Source organism: Dreissena polymorpha, chromosome 12, assembly GCF_020536995.1.
Source record: "Dreissena polymorpha isolate Duluth1 chromosome 12, UMN_Dpol_1.0, whole genome shotgun sequence".
Taxonomy (NCBI): domain Eukaryota; kingdom Metazoa; phylum Mollusca; class Bivalvia; order Myida; family Dreissenidae; genus Dreissena; species Dreissena polymorpha.
In genome coordinates, this window is record NC_068366.1 from 25451748 (window position 1) to 25471336 (window position 19589).

At 35.8% G+C, this 19589-nt stretch overlaps 1 protein-coding gene across 3 annotated transcripts in view; it reads left to right on the plus strand.

Annotated features, from left to right (window-relative positions):
* Positions 1 to 415: 415 nt before the first annotated feature.
* LOC127852971 (neurogenic locus notch homolog protein 1-like) overlaps positions 416 to 19589 on the plus strand; it is a 48102-nt gene continuing 28928 nt past the window's right edge. Inside the window, exon 1 of one of the 3 annotated variants that reach the window (XM_052387078.1) lies at positions 416 to 463. In XM_052387078.1, the coding sequence (XP_052243038.1) occupies positions 431 to 463 (33 nt within the window). In that variant the 5' untranslated portion in view covers positions 416 to 430. Of the gene's footprint in view, positions 464 to 6639; positions 6998 to 19589 lie in introns of those variants that run through there. The other 2 variants (XM_052387079.1, XM_052387075.1) reach the window with 2 other exon arrangements.

Consider the following 19589-nt stretch of genomic DNA (forward strand, 5'->3'; position numbering starts at 1 on the left):
TTTTTATTTTAGTAATGTTAAGGTAAACGAGCTCGAAGTATGACTAGCTGTTAAAGTTTTGAGAATCCAAGCCCTGTTTTATGTTCAAATATCAAGCAAAATGATCGTGTATCTTATTTGCCTGTGTTATCATTGCTGTAATACTGTCATGTGACACAGTCGTTTATATAATTGACTCAATACAAAACATATGTTAGATGAAGCAGGAACTAAATGAAAATAAACAAATAACATATGCCGCGCATCATGTTACATTCGTGATAAAACCGTCTGTTTAATATTTAAGTCATTAATGAATCTCTATTTTCGCTCACACCAATTGCAATCGTACATGTTTACCATTTTAACAAATTAAAAAATGCATTGTTGACCTTTTAAGTTTTAAATTATACAGTTTTATTTGTGAAACGTGAACCGTCTTTTTGTTGCCATGGGCGAGGAATTTAACATGCAGGGAAGTAAAGTAAGTGCATTCATTGCAAATGTATTAATATAAATATCACCATTGTCATCCGCATTATACTAATAAATGTTATTGTTAACAAGATTTAATTTTGTATTTATATTAATGATGTTGTACTTTATGTAAAAACAAATGCTATAGCTATGGTCATGGACAAAACATTAAAGTGCACGCTTTTATTGCCAATATGGTCCTTTGTTTGGTTGAAGAGACGTTAGGAAGCAGAGACAGTGTTGGCTCAAAAGGAATCTGGATCCAATACCTTGACACGTTACGAAGATACCCCTTGGTCCTTTAATGTACTCGTTGTATAGAACCAATACACGCGAGAAAATATTTCATTGTTAATTAAATGTGTCGTTGAGTCAGACACACTCTAACAGTCTCTGAAATCTCCTGTGTCACCAACCATTATTAAGCCAGGTACATCTGAATTGGTATACTAACGCTCGTCTGATTATATTTGAAATATCAATATACATGTATAGCCTTTGTTGCATCGTTGAACATTTATGCCACCGAATGAAGCTTTATTTTCGAACGCAGATAAAATGTTGTGCAGTCTTCAATAAAAATATGTTACTATAAATACTCTGAATATTTCAAACGTTGAAAACATTGTAAAATACAAATTAATATTTGTTGTCAATGAGGAAACGGTAACAAAAGACGTTCTACTAATGTAATATGTAAAAGCATATAGTTTTTTCATAATACAGTAAAATTCATGAAGACAATTATTGTCCCTTTTAACATTCGATCGATGACAGTTTTACTCTTTTTAATGAAGGAACGACGCCACTGTGTTTCGTTCATCCATTTATTCTGGTACATGTGTATGTCATGATCGCACAGAAAATAGAGGTACGGATACATAATCATTCATTTATTTGCTATGTAAGAGACAATCTCATATATATGTTATAAACGTCAAAAAAGCAATAGAAAACGAACTATGATTTGGAAGAACATTATAATAGCCGTTATCTTGCTCGCTCTTGTGCTTGCTATATTATGTTTTATGAATAGAAACGCATGATAGTCCGATTGACTATTGACGCATATTCGACTTATAGTTTAACTAACATATCAGCCTAGATTCGTTGTGGAAATCAATAGTTTTTCGGTTCACATATGTATATACAAACGCAAACGTGAGTGTTGATTGTGATTTTCAACCATTTCTCTCTCCGAAGCAAAGTGAAAATTGCTATGTGCAAATAGCATATAACCGAAACAGCCTGCGAGTAACTCGCAGTCTGTTCAGGTTTTATGCTGTTTGCTGCTCATTAGTATCTAAGCGTTTGAAATGAAGTCTTTAAAACGTGAATCTAGTAAGACAGGTCTTAACTTAAATTGAACTTTCGGAGGGACTACAAATACGTAAAAATACATATCTAAGCTGTAAAGGTTTAAACAAACAGTTTCTGATGTGTGCGAGTTTGAATTAAAGGATTTGAATCCTTAACAAAAGCTGGTGGAGAGCTTTAACCACTATATTGCAAATACTTTTTTTCATCATTGTATCATTTAAGCATTGTGCTTGCAACAGGTCATAACAGAACGCGGAGTTTGTGTTGCTGAATTTAACTGTGATCACTAGGACGATTACCTTTGATTTTTGACGCGCTTTGTTACGATGCAAATCGATCTTATACGAATCCGACTGACATTTGATCACGTGATCGTGTTAATCTTCGATTTGCGTGAAGACTTCCAAAATATCTCACGATAAGAATGTCGCGATTGACACCAAGGTCCGACAACATAGTGATAAAACCACTGCAATTAGTTAACAAATGAGGATATGATTAAATTCATAGAATCAATCGTTATAGTAGAAATCGTGTATTAGATCGACTCCAAAATTACGCTTAAAGGACACGACTGGCTATACAGGAATCGTCGCGCTGTCTTACGATAGCTTACGGTCTGATGTCATGTGTATACAAATATACAAATTATGTGGACGTTCAACTGTTTTAAATGAACCGACGATATTATTGGATCATCAAATACAGAGCACGATTGCATTCATACATTTGCTCTGCTCGAGTAGAGATTAGTTAAACACAACTGTCATGCAAACACGATTTTATTCAAATTATATTTCAATTTGGAAAAGGCAATAACAATACAAAATTGCTTTGGAATATGACCATAGTATGCTTATCACAACATTAAGCGCATTAATATTTAGGGGTTTATAATTATGTCTAAGTGCAAACATAAGTCGGTGTAATTATAAAAAGTATGCATATTTCCATCCAAGTGTTTCTAATGGGAATATGGCGTGGTACTGTCGCACAATTTTAGGCATTACTTAAGAACAGGCTGAAAACTTATGAAACCTGTCAAAAGCAAAACCGAAACAATCATGTTGCTATCGATCTTAAAACTGGGACTCCTTCAAAATAAATTGTGACATTAAGTCGAAGTCTGCTGCTAGGTCGCGCGATATGGTTTTTTTTTTAAACAAATGTCTTAATCGTATACATATCAGTGCATAATAGAAGTATAAATAGTCTTGCTCAAATACTGGGATATCCACTATAAAAAAACACCAGAAATAGAATCGGTTCTTTCACACTTTGAAATCAGTTTTCATACGCAAAGAGCTGGAAAAGAGATTTTACTTGTTGCGATATTTATCGTAAATAACATGTTATGTGCCGAATGCATTTGGGGACATCCCAGTGTATAATTTTAGACACACACGTTTTTAATGCTCGTCATTTCGATGATGCGTGTTATGTATTATTTTCTTTTTTGTAGATGAACAAAATAAAATCTTAGCATTTCAGAATATTTTCGAATTGATTTAAGCGTTAGAATTTACAAACTAAATAATAATAAAAAGAATTTAGTTTTCTGGTGAGTCGTTTCGCACACGTTCATGGTTTGTCATCGAATTCCACTCGCGCTGCTGACACATCACGCAATCATTTGGAGCGATACAACCAAGCGGAGCAACATAGGCATATAATATTCCCTATTTATTTTAGTAATTATGCACGGTCAAGGGAAGAACAGGGTGTTTTGTAAGCAATTTTACTTAATAATGATCAACTTACGGCACTTGTTAAACTGCGGGGAATTTCATAACGTATTCAGAAATGCATTTATATGTATTACTATATTCTGTTCTGTTAAAGGTGTGGTTGACGTTTTGAAAAAAAACACCTTTACAATACGATCAATTTAATTATAGTTTGTCTCACGTATGTGAAAGAATGTGATGTGTGAAAATTCAGTCTTTGTTTAGAAACTGGTAAATTCACTAAATTACTGTACCTGTGATAAATGGATTGCATGATTTGTATACAGACAGGTAGTGTGCATCTCCTTCGTAAACAGTTTCGTTAAGGTTCATTTTGGCAGTTTTTGTTTTCTTATAAAATATTAATAGATAACGAATAAATGAGAAACGAATAGTTTGCAATAATGATATGAAACAAAAAAGACCTTTTAATCGTAAGAGGTTACCCAATAAATGGAATATTACAACACTCCTTCTACAATATAAATGTATAATACCTTTGTATACTGCTGCGCAAATGTTTACAATAAATGGAATATTACAACACTCCTTGTTCAATATCTCCTTTGTATACTGCTTCACAAATGTGAATTGTTGAAATTTGTGTTTTGTTATAAAATGTTATACGATCCATAGTTGTGACATATTAATAGCTTTTCTAAACAATGCTTAACACGGAGTTGTTTTCCGAAAATACATCTTTCACCGAATATTTTAAATTTAAGGTTATAATCAACATTGCAATTGGTTTACGGTATATACTTTAAGCTATATATACATCAAGGAGATATACGTACTGTTGTGATAAACTGTGGGAAAATTGTATTGAGGAATAAACATTAATTAAAGAATCAATCGGAGTTTTTATATCATCTAAAAAGACATTCTAAATTATGAAAATGTACTCCAACGATCTAAGCCAAATATATGGTTTAACAGAAGTATTGGTAACAAAATCTTCCTCAAATTGTCTCATAAAACGTGATGCATAAGACGGTGCCATAGGACTACCCATAACAGTACCCATAGTTTGTATAAAAATTCTAGTTTTGTGACAAAAAGTAAAATTTCCAGAAATGTTGAATGTATAGTTTATTTACGGAGAAAATAGTAGCAAGCTTAGAATCAGTATCTAGTTGGAATGTGAGTGTATAAAAAAGATACGTATAGCATTGCAAGGTTTGAGTCTTTCCTTTACTTAAATATTCCAAATCTTGAAAATGAAATATGTGATGTTTTGTTTACGTACGACGGTGAACGTTGCATCACTAAATTTATTTGACACTGTCCAAGCACTTTGAGATGTTTCCGTCCTAGGACTCGATGCATACATGATGGCATGTCCGTGATATCTAAGTGGCATAATGTGACATCAAATGGCAAGAATGTCTCGGGCAACACTCAAACAGCTTACTTATACCGCGGTTATGGTTCTGTATATCTTTAAAACGTTTTTTCAAATATTTTTTTCGCTATATTGTGTTGGTTTACGTTCTCTTTTTCTAGAATCGTTCATCGTTGACAAAAAGTGTACATGACGAGTTGCTGCCTCGTTAATTGACGAGTTGCTTCTTCGTTAATTAACGAGTTGCTTCGTCGTTAATTGACGTGTTACGTCTTCGACTTATTTACTGTATTCTTCACTCTAATCGTATTAAACGTGCTCGTATATTGATTTTATCATGTGATTTACTCGAGAGAGCTTGTAGGTGTTCCTAAGAGATATGTGGCTGGATAGTTCGACCTTAGACCATAGCATTATGAAGAATTGCAATAAGATAAGCTTATATTTTATAAACCAAATAAATATCTCTTCCAACTGAGATGTAAATTTACATGGTGTCGTATTAAAGAACGGCAAGTGTTTACATACATCGTGATCTGTGAGATCGTTTCTATCTGTTTACTTCATTTAATATTGTTAAATATACGTATACACATTCGGCATAGCATGTCGTCTTCACTGATAGGAACCGAAGGCGAAACTGTAAAATACCGAACTTAAGTGTGTTTTTATAATGCTATTTAACATTTGATTGTTTGAATAATCGTGATAAATACATGATCATGTTACCAGATGACTTACAATTAAGTGATCGGGTGGTTTATGCGAAGGTTGTCTGTAGATTTAGCAGCAATAAAATGTTATAAACACGCACCTGTTTTACATTTATTAACAGCACCGCTCTACCAATTGTTTGCATTATAGTTATATATATAGCTGTTAAAATTTACATTTATATATTGGTAAGATACAAGAATGTACCCCCCACATTTCGGACACTGATAAAGCAGTATGCTCCAAAATACCATGGTGTTTGGGACAAATGCAATTTTCGCTTCTTTGTTGCAGACGATATGCACGATACCCATGAGTCTAGCTTTAAACCCGATAATTGTTATCAGCTGATTTGCGATTAAGGCTTTTCCCCGATTGCGATTTGCATGAAGGTTACTATGTGCAACATCATACAATGAAGAAGCTAAGGATTGCAGTTGTCCAATACAGATTTTGAAAAATGAACAACAAAACTAAATCGCAAAAGTTTCGTCCCTAGTCCGCGCGTGAAAATACAGATATCTGTAAATATAATAAAAGATAACCAAAATCAATGTTATTCATTTTAGACACTAACAGGGTGCAGAATCAACGGGGTTTTCAGGGACTTTCACACGGGCTTGACAGAATGAAAACACACCGTTAAGAACATTATTTTTGCAAATATCTCTAGTTATTGAAATACATTTGCAAAAATCTTTAGTATATAAAAACAGTTTTTGCAGATAGTGCCGATATCTTAAGGCTTAAGAATAAATCCTTGAATACGTCTGAAATTGGGGACAAAATGCCACATTGCCTAATGCTAGCCGTTTACGTGAATGCGGTAAAAAAAAATGAACAAGAACACATGCGTATTAGATAGAGTAATTCTGGTACATTTCACATTGCCATAAGCAGCATAGAAATCTGTCTATTATGCACTAGCTGGAACTCTTAAAAAAAATTGTTTTAAAAAGTTATTGGAGAAAAAAAGCACCACTTATCGGTGTGTTTAATTCATTCACGTTTAATTGGGAAAACCCACTAAGTCACGTGATCCGTGTCACGTACACCCTGGTTAAGATTTATATGTTATCGCTCTAAATGAAGTGCACATTTAATACTTTGCGTGTGCCGGGTGTACATATCAAGGCATTATTATGTTCAGTGTTGGCTGTTAATGCTTATAAATTGAATTGTATGTCAATGGAAAAAACAAAAAGGATACCTGCTACATTACAGATACAACAATACGTGCTCTTCCCATGGATAATATGCACAGGTGCATACTACTATTGATATTTAAAGTGTGTTTATATGAACGCATTGTTTTATTGTGAATAAGCAAGGCATTTATTGGTTCTACAAAATGAATTCTTCATATGCTTACCGAAGCCCTGTTTTTCGCCGATCAATTTCATGCGACAGTTCAGTAGAAACAGTCAACATAGAGGTACGCTTTGTTTTTCTTTAATTCCGTTGTCCATAAAACAATGGAGGTTTGATTTAAAGTATAAAGAATGTCAAATAAATATAATATAATGTATATACTAGATAACTACAAGTCCAAGCAAGACAATCTATACTTTAATTGATTTCAAGTGCAAAGCTATAACGATAACCTGAATGACATGTTATTAAAAACTACATTGGTCTAGTTTTATTTGGTTATAATGACTTTTTTGTTTTTCTGTTTTACAAATATTAACAAGACTGTTTATTAAGTCTGGCTAACAACGTGTACACTGTGAAAGATATTTAAATGGATTACTTTCCTTAAAGAAATGAAACTAACCGTTATACACTCCATAGGCTTCTTGATTATGTCGGACTTTAAAAATATAGTGGGATTAAAAAATATATGTAGGGTCTTAAAATATAAAAGTTCTTATTTGGAAACAGTTGAGTCCATTTAATATCCCATTTCCCTACTTAACTTTAACTATGTTATTTGAAAACGATACTACCCCGTTAGTGCATGTTTGACCATAATTTAACGTTGATTTTTTCTTTTTCTTTACTGGAACCATTCGTATAGTGCATCTGATTAAAGGTTATATTTATCTTTCAACATTACCATATGGACCGTGCTCTGTGAACAGGGGGTTTAATGAGATATGCTTCGATTGAACCATTGCCACATAATATTTGCTTTGGGAATGTTTTATTAATGTGTGTGGTCATAAATGCTTAATAGCAAATTGAAAGGACTTTTATAATGTGGTGTGTAATAGCGACAGGAACATGAATGAGCTAGGCTCGTAACCAGTAATTTAAGCGCGGTGGTTAGAAAACATCTATACAAACCGTGCCATTTGATTTTTCCCAAGACAATAACTGCAGAGAAAATCAGTATTTTATCAGATAAGTCTGAACCATTTATTATATAAGTTTATTGGTTTTAGCAATATAAATCACTTTGGGATCATGAAAAAAATGTCCACATTTAAATTTCCTCCACACTTTTAGCAGTATGTTATGCAGTTCAGGTACAACGATTTCTATAGATACATTTATATTATTTAAAACCCAAGTCGGTCTAGTTTTACTTGTTTATATTATTTTATTTGATGTGTGATAAATATTTATATTAACCAGACTGTTTATCGAATCGGAAACATATCATGCAAGCTAATGACAATATTTAAATGATTTACATGCGAAAGAAACCCTTTAGCTTAACACAAGGAAACATATATCGGCTGTTATATAATCCGTTAATATAACGGACATTACGAACATAGTTGGGTAAACGAACAATTAGTTGCTATGGTGCTTCGACTATGGAAATTCATATTCTCAAGCAGTTCTATGCAGTGTTCCTACTTGCCTTTAAAGAAACAGTTATGCATTTTTAAAACAAGACAAGTATTTAATTACCTCGTAAGTGCATCATAAACCATTTCTGAAGTGTCTTATTATCTATACTGGAAGCTTCATATGGCGATTCTGTTTAAAAATTATTTAAAAATGTTTTATTGTTCTGAATATGATTACACATGTTTGGATATAATGTAATGATAACCATTGATCACGTAAGAAAAACAACTTACATTCGTTGTCACATGTAACACCATGTTCAAACAAAGGTAATTACCAAAAAAAATCTTATTAGAGTAAACTAGGCATAAAGGGTCGGTGAAAAGTATGCATGTATTAAACAATTTCTAAATAATCTTTGCGTAACCTCTGTTTTGGTCTTAACTATCTCGAGATGGATTGTTGATTCTGATTGTAAATTACTCGTATCTCTTAAATACTAAGCGTTTTGTTATGAGACCAACCTTACTGGCGAAGGTAAAGTATTATAAAATGTTTAAGAAAGTCCATGACCTCTATTAAGTTGAATTTTTTTAATGAAAGCGTCTTATCGGTTTACGTGTTATTTTTAAGTTATTTTTTTACCGAGTGTCACGCCAAATAAAGGTGTCAAACATTGGGAAATCTTGTTTTCTGCTTTAACTAGTTTATGTATTAAAATAATAACAACGTCACATATGTTACTTTTCCTCTTGCAGTATACATCGGAATCCTTTTCAAGGTAGTGAATCTAAGTAAGATGAAAACATGATTGGTCTACATTTTAAGTCAGTATACAGTTTTAGCAGAATGTTTCCATGGATTCTTGCTTTAGATTATGCAATAGAAGAGAATAAGAGGTGTAACCGTTAACCTTCTCTAGAATTTTTACATGCATGTTGGTTAATATTAATTTCAATTTAAGTGTCAATATTTTGAATGAATTAAACATATCAGGTGTTCGTTTTGACTCGAAGAAAAAACTAACCAAAATATAGAACTGCCACAATTTGATTTTCCCCAATCAATCAACTCTCTACTAAATATTAACTCGTCTACTTCACGAAAACGACGGTTACTTAAAATGCGTTACTTTTCTTCCGTGAGTATATTGTAAGTAACGATGTTTAAACACTTTCAACATTTTGATTTGCGTGTCTAGTTTTCCCTTGGCAGTGTTTGACAACACATCTAGGTGCCAAGTTTATATAAACATTTCACAATTCTTTTGATTGATTGGTATGATTAGCCGCTTAAAAAATTGATTTAATTAATATGTTAGGCTAATTGAATACATGTATGAGCAGTAAATCAAGCTTATCTAAATCCTTTGAATTGAAACTTGTTAATAAGTAGTACTACTATTATATAATGAACTCTTAAAAGTTTATGCCTGACATAACGACAGATGTTACGAATTCGTCATGATAAAAAGCGAATAACAGATTACTGCCTGATCGTTTTGTAATATATCAGACAAGGCTTAAAATAGAATTACGGCGAGGCTTCATGCCGAGCCATTTATATAACACAAAGATCAGGCAGTTACCTGTAATTCTGTTAACCATACCACTCACATCCCTCGCCCATTTTTCAAGAAATAATAATAAAGAATATAATAAAATATAATCGCTACGACCGGTAGCTGCTGCATTCCTTTGACGCGTCACTCTGAATCAGCAGACGATTTATTGCAAAACCAAAATCTTACTGAGATTGCGATGTATAAACAATGAATTGTTCCTCAAAGCGCAAAGTAGCGCCATGTGATGGAACTTTACAATGCTGTAAAGTCTCTTTGCTTAATTCTGAAACAAAATACAATATTTCACAAAATAAATGCATGTATTATATATTCAAAGGCCAAACTTTAGCAGCGTTTGTAATATGTCAAGGCCAGAAGCTGACGCCTTCGCACTGTGTTTTCACTTGAAAAGTCTAAAGAATGGAGTGAAGTTTTTATTGCAAATTCGGATTTACTGCGTTTTTGCCTAAAGGTGGTTGTGTGTAAATATTTGTTCTTTGAAAAAAAGTTTCAAAGAAAATGACATTTATTGGATATATTTTGCCAGGATATGTTGAATGGGAAACTGCATGGAATGTGGGGAGATACTTTCTAGTTTGGAAGACAGTGTTGACCAGAGAGGAGAGAATATGTTGTTCCAGAATGATTTAAGTTGTGCATGACACAGATGGCGATGACTAGCAAGTTGTGCATGACACAGATGGCGATGACTCGCAAGTTGCAGTTGAATATGTTGCCAACAGGTATGAACATGTTTTCGTCGTTTGTTTTGAAATGTCGCTATAATTACCGATGATCTGAACGTTTTTGGGTCGTGTGAATTTCATTATTTCAGTGGATGCAATGTTTAAATTTCTTAATTCTTTAAATAAATGTTTTATAGGAAAAATAATACGTCACAAAACCGGCCCCGATTGCCGCAGTTTTTGACATATTTGCAAGTTTTATTCGCCTCCAGAACAGAAGATCAGAACTGTAAATTCAGTGTGGCATGTGCTGGCAATAACAATACTTGTTTGTTAATGTTTTTAGGAAACAAACGTAGAGCTCATGCAGCCTTATTGGGTGCTACGATTGAAAAACTTATTCGGCCAACATTGTGGGTGCGATACCGATTGTAACTTTTTTTTATCAGAAATTGTTTTTGTTGTTTATAACAACAATAGTAATAAAAAACGTTTAAAATGCAATAAATAATAAACATCGATAAATTTTATGAAATATTGTATTACAATTGGGTTGAAAATTTTAGAATTCCATACCATATTTATTTGAAAACAGTGATAATATTTGTCCTGTTCTTGATTTTTTAGTGTTTCTGCTTTGCGTTCAGTCAGTCTCGTGTGAGGGAAAGTGATGCATCGCTGCTGTGAAAGGTCGAGTATGGGATCTTAGCTTTTTGACGCTTTCGCTCAATTCTTCCCATGATGCTACGCAATGTGACTTGCTCGTATTCATAACTATACGTCTTTCTAATAGACCAGATACGTGGCAAAATATTCAAGACAGGCTTTTTCAAATGTTTATTGTCTGTAAACATCAAAATAATCGATTATGTTGATTGAGTCGAACCGCCATCTTGATATTAGTGGTTATTCATGAGCCGTGGATTCTGATTGTCTGTCCGAGTATCAAGATTTTCACACTATAAATAGCCTGAAAACAAACATTGGAGGGAATAATTATTTTTTGTAAAAAAAAATGTTAAAAGACGATATAGTATGAACAATACCCATAAATAAACGATTGTGTGTTGGTTTTGTTTATACTTATTTTATTGTTTTACTTTATTTGTCTTTGTTATAGTCTTTTTTTACATTTGGTGCTGAATGATTTGTCTTTTGTCACTTGCAAAGGAAGGCATGTCAAAAACAGTATTCTGACCCTTTTTGTTGCTTTCTGATGATAAAATGTACTATATCTTCGTTTCAAATTGTTTGCTTTGATGAATCTGATTCATTTGTACAATACAACATAACTTATTTGTTAAGTCTTAGTAATATGATATTCCACGACGCATTGACTGATATATTAACTTCCTGTTTAACATGGTATGCGAATAATTATTTTTTATCATGCTACATTATATCAGGCATATATCAATGTAGTGGTATGATAAATGGAAAAATCGTTATAAATAACGGTGCAACCGTTGTAATTTGTATCTCGCTTGTTTTTAATAAAGTCACTCGAAACTTGTGAAGCCTCTGTTGATGCCTGATTTTTGTATTATAATAACTTGTTTTACATACATTTGCAAATGAGATAAAACACCAGTGTGGTTACAGAATTTGTAGAGCAAGTTCAAACGTTCAAAAAATTACTTGTCGTTTATCGTATAACTATGGATAACATTAGCCAAACCAAAAGATAACTTTCTTCGGATAAAGATAACCGAAGTAAAATACCTTGGCTAAGTGTTATCCAAAACTAGAACAAAACTTGCGTCTGTTCAATTATCTTGTTTAAACAATCGCTAACCAAAACAAAGATATCCTAAAATTGAAGATAACCAAAACTTATCCGCTAGAGCTTTCCAGATGTATACAATCGGCTTCTGAAAACCATTCTTGTATTCACGTATGTGGTATGAATTTGTGTCCAAATGACATTTAAATCTTTATTCGGTTTATCATTTCCCATCTATTAAAGACCAAGCAAATTAGAATAAGCAATCGAACATCAAGCAATATTACAGTATGTATGTCAATGCTACTGTATGTGTCGCATTTTAAAAATTGGACTTAACATGGAGACGAATTGAAATGAGCATGTCTGTTGTTGTAAACGAAAGGGCTTAAGCTTCTTCGAACCTGCTTTTCTAGGATTACATCATGAACATATTTTCAACGAGTTTAACGATTGATTTACAGAGATAAACACACGCACTACATAGGAATGCAATATGATAATATACATTATTGGTTCAAACAGTATTCATTCTTTATAACTATATACTGCACATGGTATTTGCACTATACACTATACAATGCAATGTTCATATCTGCTGAGATAAAATTCAGATGAATTCAATAAACGACGCGTCAATACTGTAACGGTTTCGTTCCGTCGGTAAATACTGTGTCCTGTCTATCAACCAGGTAGTTATTAGTTTATTAAAATGTTATTAGTCTGTGAATAGATGTCTTCAAGAATAAAGAAATGAAAACAGTGAGACTTAATTTATTTATACTTCTCAAAATATACCAACATGAAACAACAAATGTATAAGAATATAATATAGTTACATTTTGTCCGACATCCCAGTTCTTTCTTGTTATTATTATTATTAAAGGTTTTAAAAGTTTAAATAATTTTAGATCTTGTGTGGCCGAAAAGTTGAATGTCCTAAGTCATCTGCGGCGCGTCTTTTATATGGATGCCCCTTGATACAATTCCTCAGACTCCGTAAACGGTTATGCGACAGCTCCGACCAATCAGAATGCTTGAATCGCCGATTTGAACCACTGTCATCCAATCAAATATGCGCGCCAAATGAACTCTTCAAAACGCTTCCGCACATCAGGAAATAGTTCCAAATGTTATATCTATGCTTATCAATCAAATGACAATAACTTGATATAAAACAGTAGCAAATCGTTAACATTAATACAATAAGACATAGTTTACTGTAACCATAAACTATATGGCGCAGTCTTTTGCTAAAATCACAAATATCTTTTTATGACGTCACAAGCATGGTCGACACTGTTTATGAGTGACAAGGAAGTGTTATTCTTTATGGAATTACAATCATAGGAACGAGGATTAATAACTAAAGTTGTGAGTAACATTTAAGGATTATAAGGATTAAGATGTAGATAAAATGATATATGCATGAAACCTCAGTAAACTGTTCAACATGCATATGTCATGTAATTCAACGAACTGTCAGAATCTGTCAACATTCGGTGAGTAGGTCTTTGCCCATATCCTAGATAATGAAACATGTTATGAAACCTTATTATTAGTTTTGCTTAGGATTACTTGTAGTCCATTATATTACACTTCCCCCCACTTAATTAAAATAATCCTCCTGGATTATGTCCAATAAAATAAGAAATGAGCACTTTAAACATTTATGCAACGAGATCATACAGATTGCATAGCAACATGAACAATTGAAAAACAATGTAACTATTCTCAGTCTGCAAATAACACACATCAGACAAATTGCATAGCAACATGAACAATTGAAAAACAATGTAACTATTCTCAGTCTGCAAATAACACACATCAGACAACTCTTATGCACCCACACGTATTTTAATGTTTGCCTCATCCAGTTTTTCAGTTATAATATCTGTGTCCTTCCACCTATCAGCAAGTTCAAGTCCCCGAACAATACCCTCTGCCACGCGACTCTCCTCCACTTCCCCATTTACGATGGCCTTGAGGTAATTAAAGTTATAATACCTAATTTTTGAGTCCATCTTCTCTGCCTCTCCTTCTTCCACTGTCGGCTTACCCTCAGCTTCGAGGGACAAGAAGTTGTACTTGTCCAAGAGGGCTCTCCTGGACAAGGTTGGGAAGTTGGTGCTCTCCACACGCTCAAGAAAGATGGCCACATACTCATGGGCCATGAGTTTCTGATCAGGGGTCATCTTCTTCCAATTTGCTGGCGGCCATACAATCTGTTGGTTGTTTGCTTCCATTGAGAATTCATTGACCAATGACCAGTCCCTTTTCGCAGGGGGACACATGGGCATACAGCCCTTCTTCAGAATCCGGAAGGCTCTGTCCTTTAAGCTGCTGCTTGAACCCAGCACGGATAAGCTACAGGACGATGCTGAAGAGGAAGATGAGGAGGAGGAGGAGGAGGAAGATATCTCACCACTTGGAGAAACAACCCTGTCTCGATCTGGGCCCATATTTCTCTCCGAAACCGCTTCTTCACCCAACTCTATGTTGTCCCTGTGATCAAAGTCTTGATCCCCTTCCGACTCTTGCCTCCTACGTTTTAGTTTCTTTTCAGTTTCTTTTGGCCTGTCTTCCTCAGCTGCTACTTTCGAGCTTGTGCCTTGTTCCAACTGAGCAACCGAACTTCTATCTTCCCGTTCCACTTGTCTTTCAGTTCTTGCGGATTTCTCAACCACAGTCCTCTTGTCTCGCGACACGCTTCGCTCCCTGGATTCCCTCTTCTTTGCCATACCTCTTAAAATCTCCAATCCTTTCCTCCAACCGGCCGTCCATTGATCTCCCCTAGCTTGCTTGTCTGAAAATGTATCGCTCCAACTTCTCATGGCTTTTCTCGCTTCATAGGCCGCCTTTGAGTCGTAAGGGTTGATGTTGTCAACTACTTTAGCGTAGTCCTCAGGATACTTGGCGAAGTAATACCCATTCGCCCTGGTGAACTGGTCCTTGCTCATTGTTACCTCTCGGTGGACTTTCTTCACATGGGATTCCAGATCCGCTATACGGGTGTAAAGGTTCTCTTTCCCCTCACACCAAGCGCACATCACAGAAAGTCGTCGATGGGCTGAAGAGATCAGGTGGACATTTAGTGACTTCCTGTCGGGGAAGTAGGCTTCACACAACCAGCATTTTTCCCTGAAATACCGACTTGAACAATAGACACATGGTAACCAACAATCCCATGTAACAATATTTAAAATGTTAAATTTGTCTTTGACAATCCATGCACAGACTTTTTTTTTTGTATACAACATATTAATTTGTAAATAGTTTGATAGACAGGCACATATCGATACCAGACGCACAGGGTCTCCACCAAAGTTAAAAGTTTAACACATTTTTTTAAAAAGTTTATTCATACATTTACAGTATAAACAGTTCAGGTCAGTTGTGTTAACAATGTTAATTATTTTCCATTAAATTTTGCAGCTGGACCTTCTTTATCCAACTTGGAATGCACGTCCCTGTATAAGGATATAATCTGTCAACATGATATGCTTTTGGAGCCTTTCTTGACGACTGCTTTACTTTGCAAATGAGATCGTCTATCATCCTTGTGACAAGAAATGGTCCTTTCCATTTCACGGCTAGTTTAGTGCTTATACCAACTTTTCTTGATGGATCATGCAACCACACAACCTGTCCTGGGAAAAACTTCTTCTTCTTTACATTGCTGTCATAGTGCTTCTTTTGATATAGAGCTGCAACCTTCAGGTGACTTCTTGCAATTTCATGACAACCTTTAATTTTCTTTTTCAGCAGACTAACATAGTCATCTACACTTGTTTCCGGTGTGTCCTCTTCTGGTACACCTACTACTGCTTGCAACGGAAGACGAATATCCTTGCCAAATACCATCTTGTTAGGGGTGACGGATGTGCTACTTTGAGGGGAAGAGCGATATGCCATACATACTTGTTGCAGATAGACGTCCCAACAGGCTGGTTCGTCTTGACAATATGACCGCAGCATAGCAAGAAGTGTTCTGTTAAATCTTTCAACCAGTCCATTTGCCTGAGGTCGTCTAGACGTGGAGTGCGTCTTTTGAATCCCAAGGAAATCACAAAGATCTTCAAGAAGTTTAGATTCAAAACTACGGCCTTGATCTGTGTACACCTGTAGGGGAATTCCAAATCGACATACAAAATTATCCAAAAACGCTTTTGCAACAGTTCTCGACTCTAAATCAGATATAGCGACACATTCTGTCCATTTGGTGAACCAATCGATGATAACAAGTATGTAGCGATTGCCATTATCTGTAACTGGAAGTGGTCCGAGTATGTCCATTTGCACACGCTCCATTGGTTCGCCAACTAAATAACAACCAAGTGGTGCTTTGTTTGACTGTCGTGAAAGCTTGTTAATTGCACACACATCACATGTTGAACAATACTCTTTCACATTATCTGCCATACCAGGCCAATAGAATGCTTTTCTGATTTTGTACAGAGTCTTTTCCACCCCAAGATGACCGCCACTAGCAACATCATGATGTAATTTCAAAACAACACCACGTCGATCAGCCGGCGTTACCAGCTGGTGTAAAATGTCACCATTGTTTTCCTCGTACTTCCGAAACAGCAACCCTCCAACAATTACTAGGCGATCCCACTGTCTCCACAAAGTTTTTATTTCAGCTTTTGAATCTGAAATGTCTTTCCATTCCGGTCTGGTTTCATTTCCCTCTTTTGCAAGCTTAATTACACCTATTGCACTGTCACTCAGTTGACTGTAAGCGATGTCTGCATGTGTCCAACCATCAATGAGATATGCTGCTCTCTTAAGTTCTGTTGACTGTGCAGCCACGTTACTTCTTGTAACAGCTCTAATTATTTCATCAGTCGATTCAATTTTATCTATCATCGCTTCTTGATTATCTTGTTGGTGCTTGCATGACTTGCATGGTCTTCTGGACAAAGCATCGGCATTGTTGTGGCTTGTTCCCGCTCTATGTTCTACTGTTAAGTCATATGTATTGAGTTCTTGAAGCCATCGTGTGACTTGTCCAGTTGGTGATTTTAACGATCTTAACCAGCTCACGGCAGCGTTGTCAGTCCTGACAAGTATTTTCTGTCCATATAAGTAGCTGTGAAAATGTTTCAGAGCGGTTACAACTGCCAGAAGTTCCTTCCTTGTTACGCAATAAGACCGCTCATGCACATTCATTGTTTTGCTCATGTAAGCAATAACTCTTTCATGCTCGTCTTGAACTTGAGACAAAACGGCTCCAACACCTACATCTGAAGCATCTGTGTCTAGAATGAACTGAGAACCCAGTTGAGGGTACGCTAGCACCGGTGCTGATGTAAGCATCTCTTTGAGGAAATCAAAAGCTTCTTGGCACATCTGATTCCAAATAAATTTCGCACTTTTCTCACACAATTTGTAGAGTGGCTTGGCAATGTCAGCAAATCCCTTTACGAATCTTCTGTAATACGATGCTAGGCCAAGAAAGCTCCGAACCTCCTTACTTGACTCCGGAACTGGCCATTCTTTAATTGTTCTGACCTTTTCTGGGTCTGTTTCAACACCTTCTTCGGATACAATATGACCCAGAAAAGACACTGATTTTCGAAAGAATTTGCATTTGGAAGGATTCAGTTTGAGATGAGCCTTTCTTAACCGTTCGAAAACGTTTTCAAGCCGTGTCAAGCTTTCATCGACTGTTTTACCAGGGGTTATGATGTCATCCATATACAGCAATGACTCTATCCACTGTAGACCCCGCAAAACATCCTCCATAACACGTTCGAAAGTAGAGGGAGCATTTACAAGTCCAAACGGCATAACTTTGAAGTGGTACAGGCCATGACTCGTTGAAAAAGCTGTCTTAAGTTTGTCCTTCTCATCCATCTTCACTTGCCAAAACCCTGAACAAAGATCCATTGAGCTAAACCATTTTGATCCAGAGAGTGCATCTAAGCAGTCATCTACCCTGGGAATAGGGTAGGCGTCCTTGACTGTCACATCGTTCAGTTTTCGATAATCCACGCAAAACCTTGTGGAGCCATCCTTTTTGGACACCAGGACTATTGGCGAAGACCATGGACTGTTTGACGGTTCTATAATACCCTTTTGAAGCATCTTTTCAACTTCAGCCCGTTCCACTTCTCTTTTTCCATATGGCTGTCGTCTAGGTTGCTGCCTGATGGGGTTAGCACTTCCAGTGTTTATCTTGTGTTTCACGACGTTTGTGCACCCGAGATCGTCGGACGACTTTGCAAACACATCTTGGTACTTATACAACAATTTTGCAAACTTGTTTTTCTGTTCGGGATCCAAATATTCAACACCATCGTCAAACATTTTTTTCACATGTTCTGGCAAAATGACCTCTTCAGACTGCAAACCCGTGTCACTTTTGACTGTGGCACACGTATCTGTTTGAATTTCTTTAGAAATTATGGGGTCCTCAACTGGGAAACACTCGCCAACAAGATATCCTGCTTCCAAACTTACTGTTTCATCAAAATCGTTCACAACACACACGGACACATCTTCTCCCTGAGTTTCAACAATGCCTGCCACAACTCGACAACTTATGTCCTGCAAGCCTTGAATCCCATCAACAAACACTACCTCTGGCACAAAGCCTTTTACTTCTACAGGTAACATCTGAAAGCTCCTAGGTGGTATTTCAACCTTCTCTTTCACGAGCACCCTGCATACACTCAGCCCAGTCCCTTCTGTAACACAATCAATTGTATTACCATCCAGTGTGTGAAGTTTATGATTTTGAATGTCCCAGGATTGAATGTGGTTTGCCATAAAATCTTGTCCCAGAATTCCTTGAATATTTGGTATATCGCAAACGGTGGCGTCAATTGCAGTCGTGAAACTCCCGACCTTCAACTTTAACTCTACAGAACCTTGAACGTTTAAAGGTGTGCCGTCTACGGAACAAACTGTACGATTATGCTCACGCAAATCATCTGTCTTCTTTCCTATAGCCTCAAGGGTGTCTTTAGATATTAAAGTGGTTGTTGCTCCACTATCTAATAGCAAGGTTACCGCAGTTCCGTCTATTAATGCTTCAATATAGACACCATTGTCTTTCGTTTTCATCAGATCGCTGCAGTGACCAACCCGCAATGCCTTTTCATCTGGTCTGCATGGCACCTCTATTTGTTTAGGTCGATTTTTCACTTGAACCGTCGCATCACGACCTATTGACGTGACGGTCTGAAGTTTTCCTGCTGCAGTCCTCGTCTGTTGTCTTTTATCGGACAATCTCTGATGAAATGATTTGTAGACCCACATCTGTAGCACGATCTTCCAGAGATTCTGCCTCCCATGGTAGATT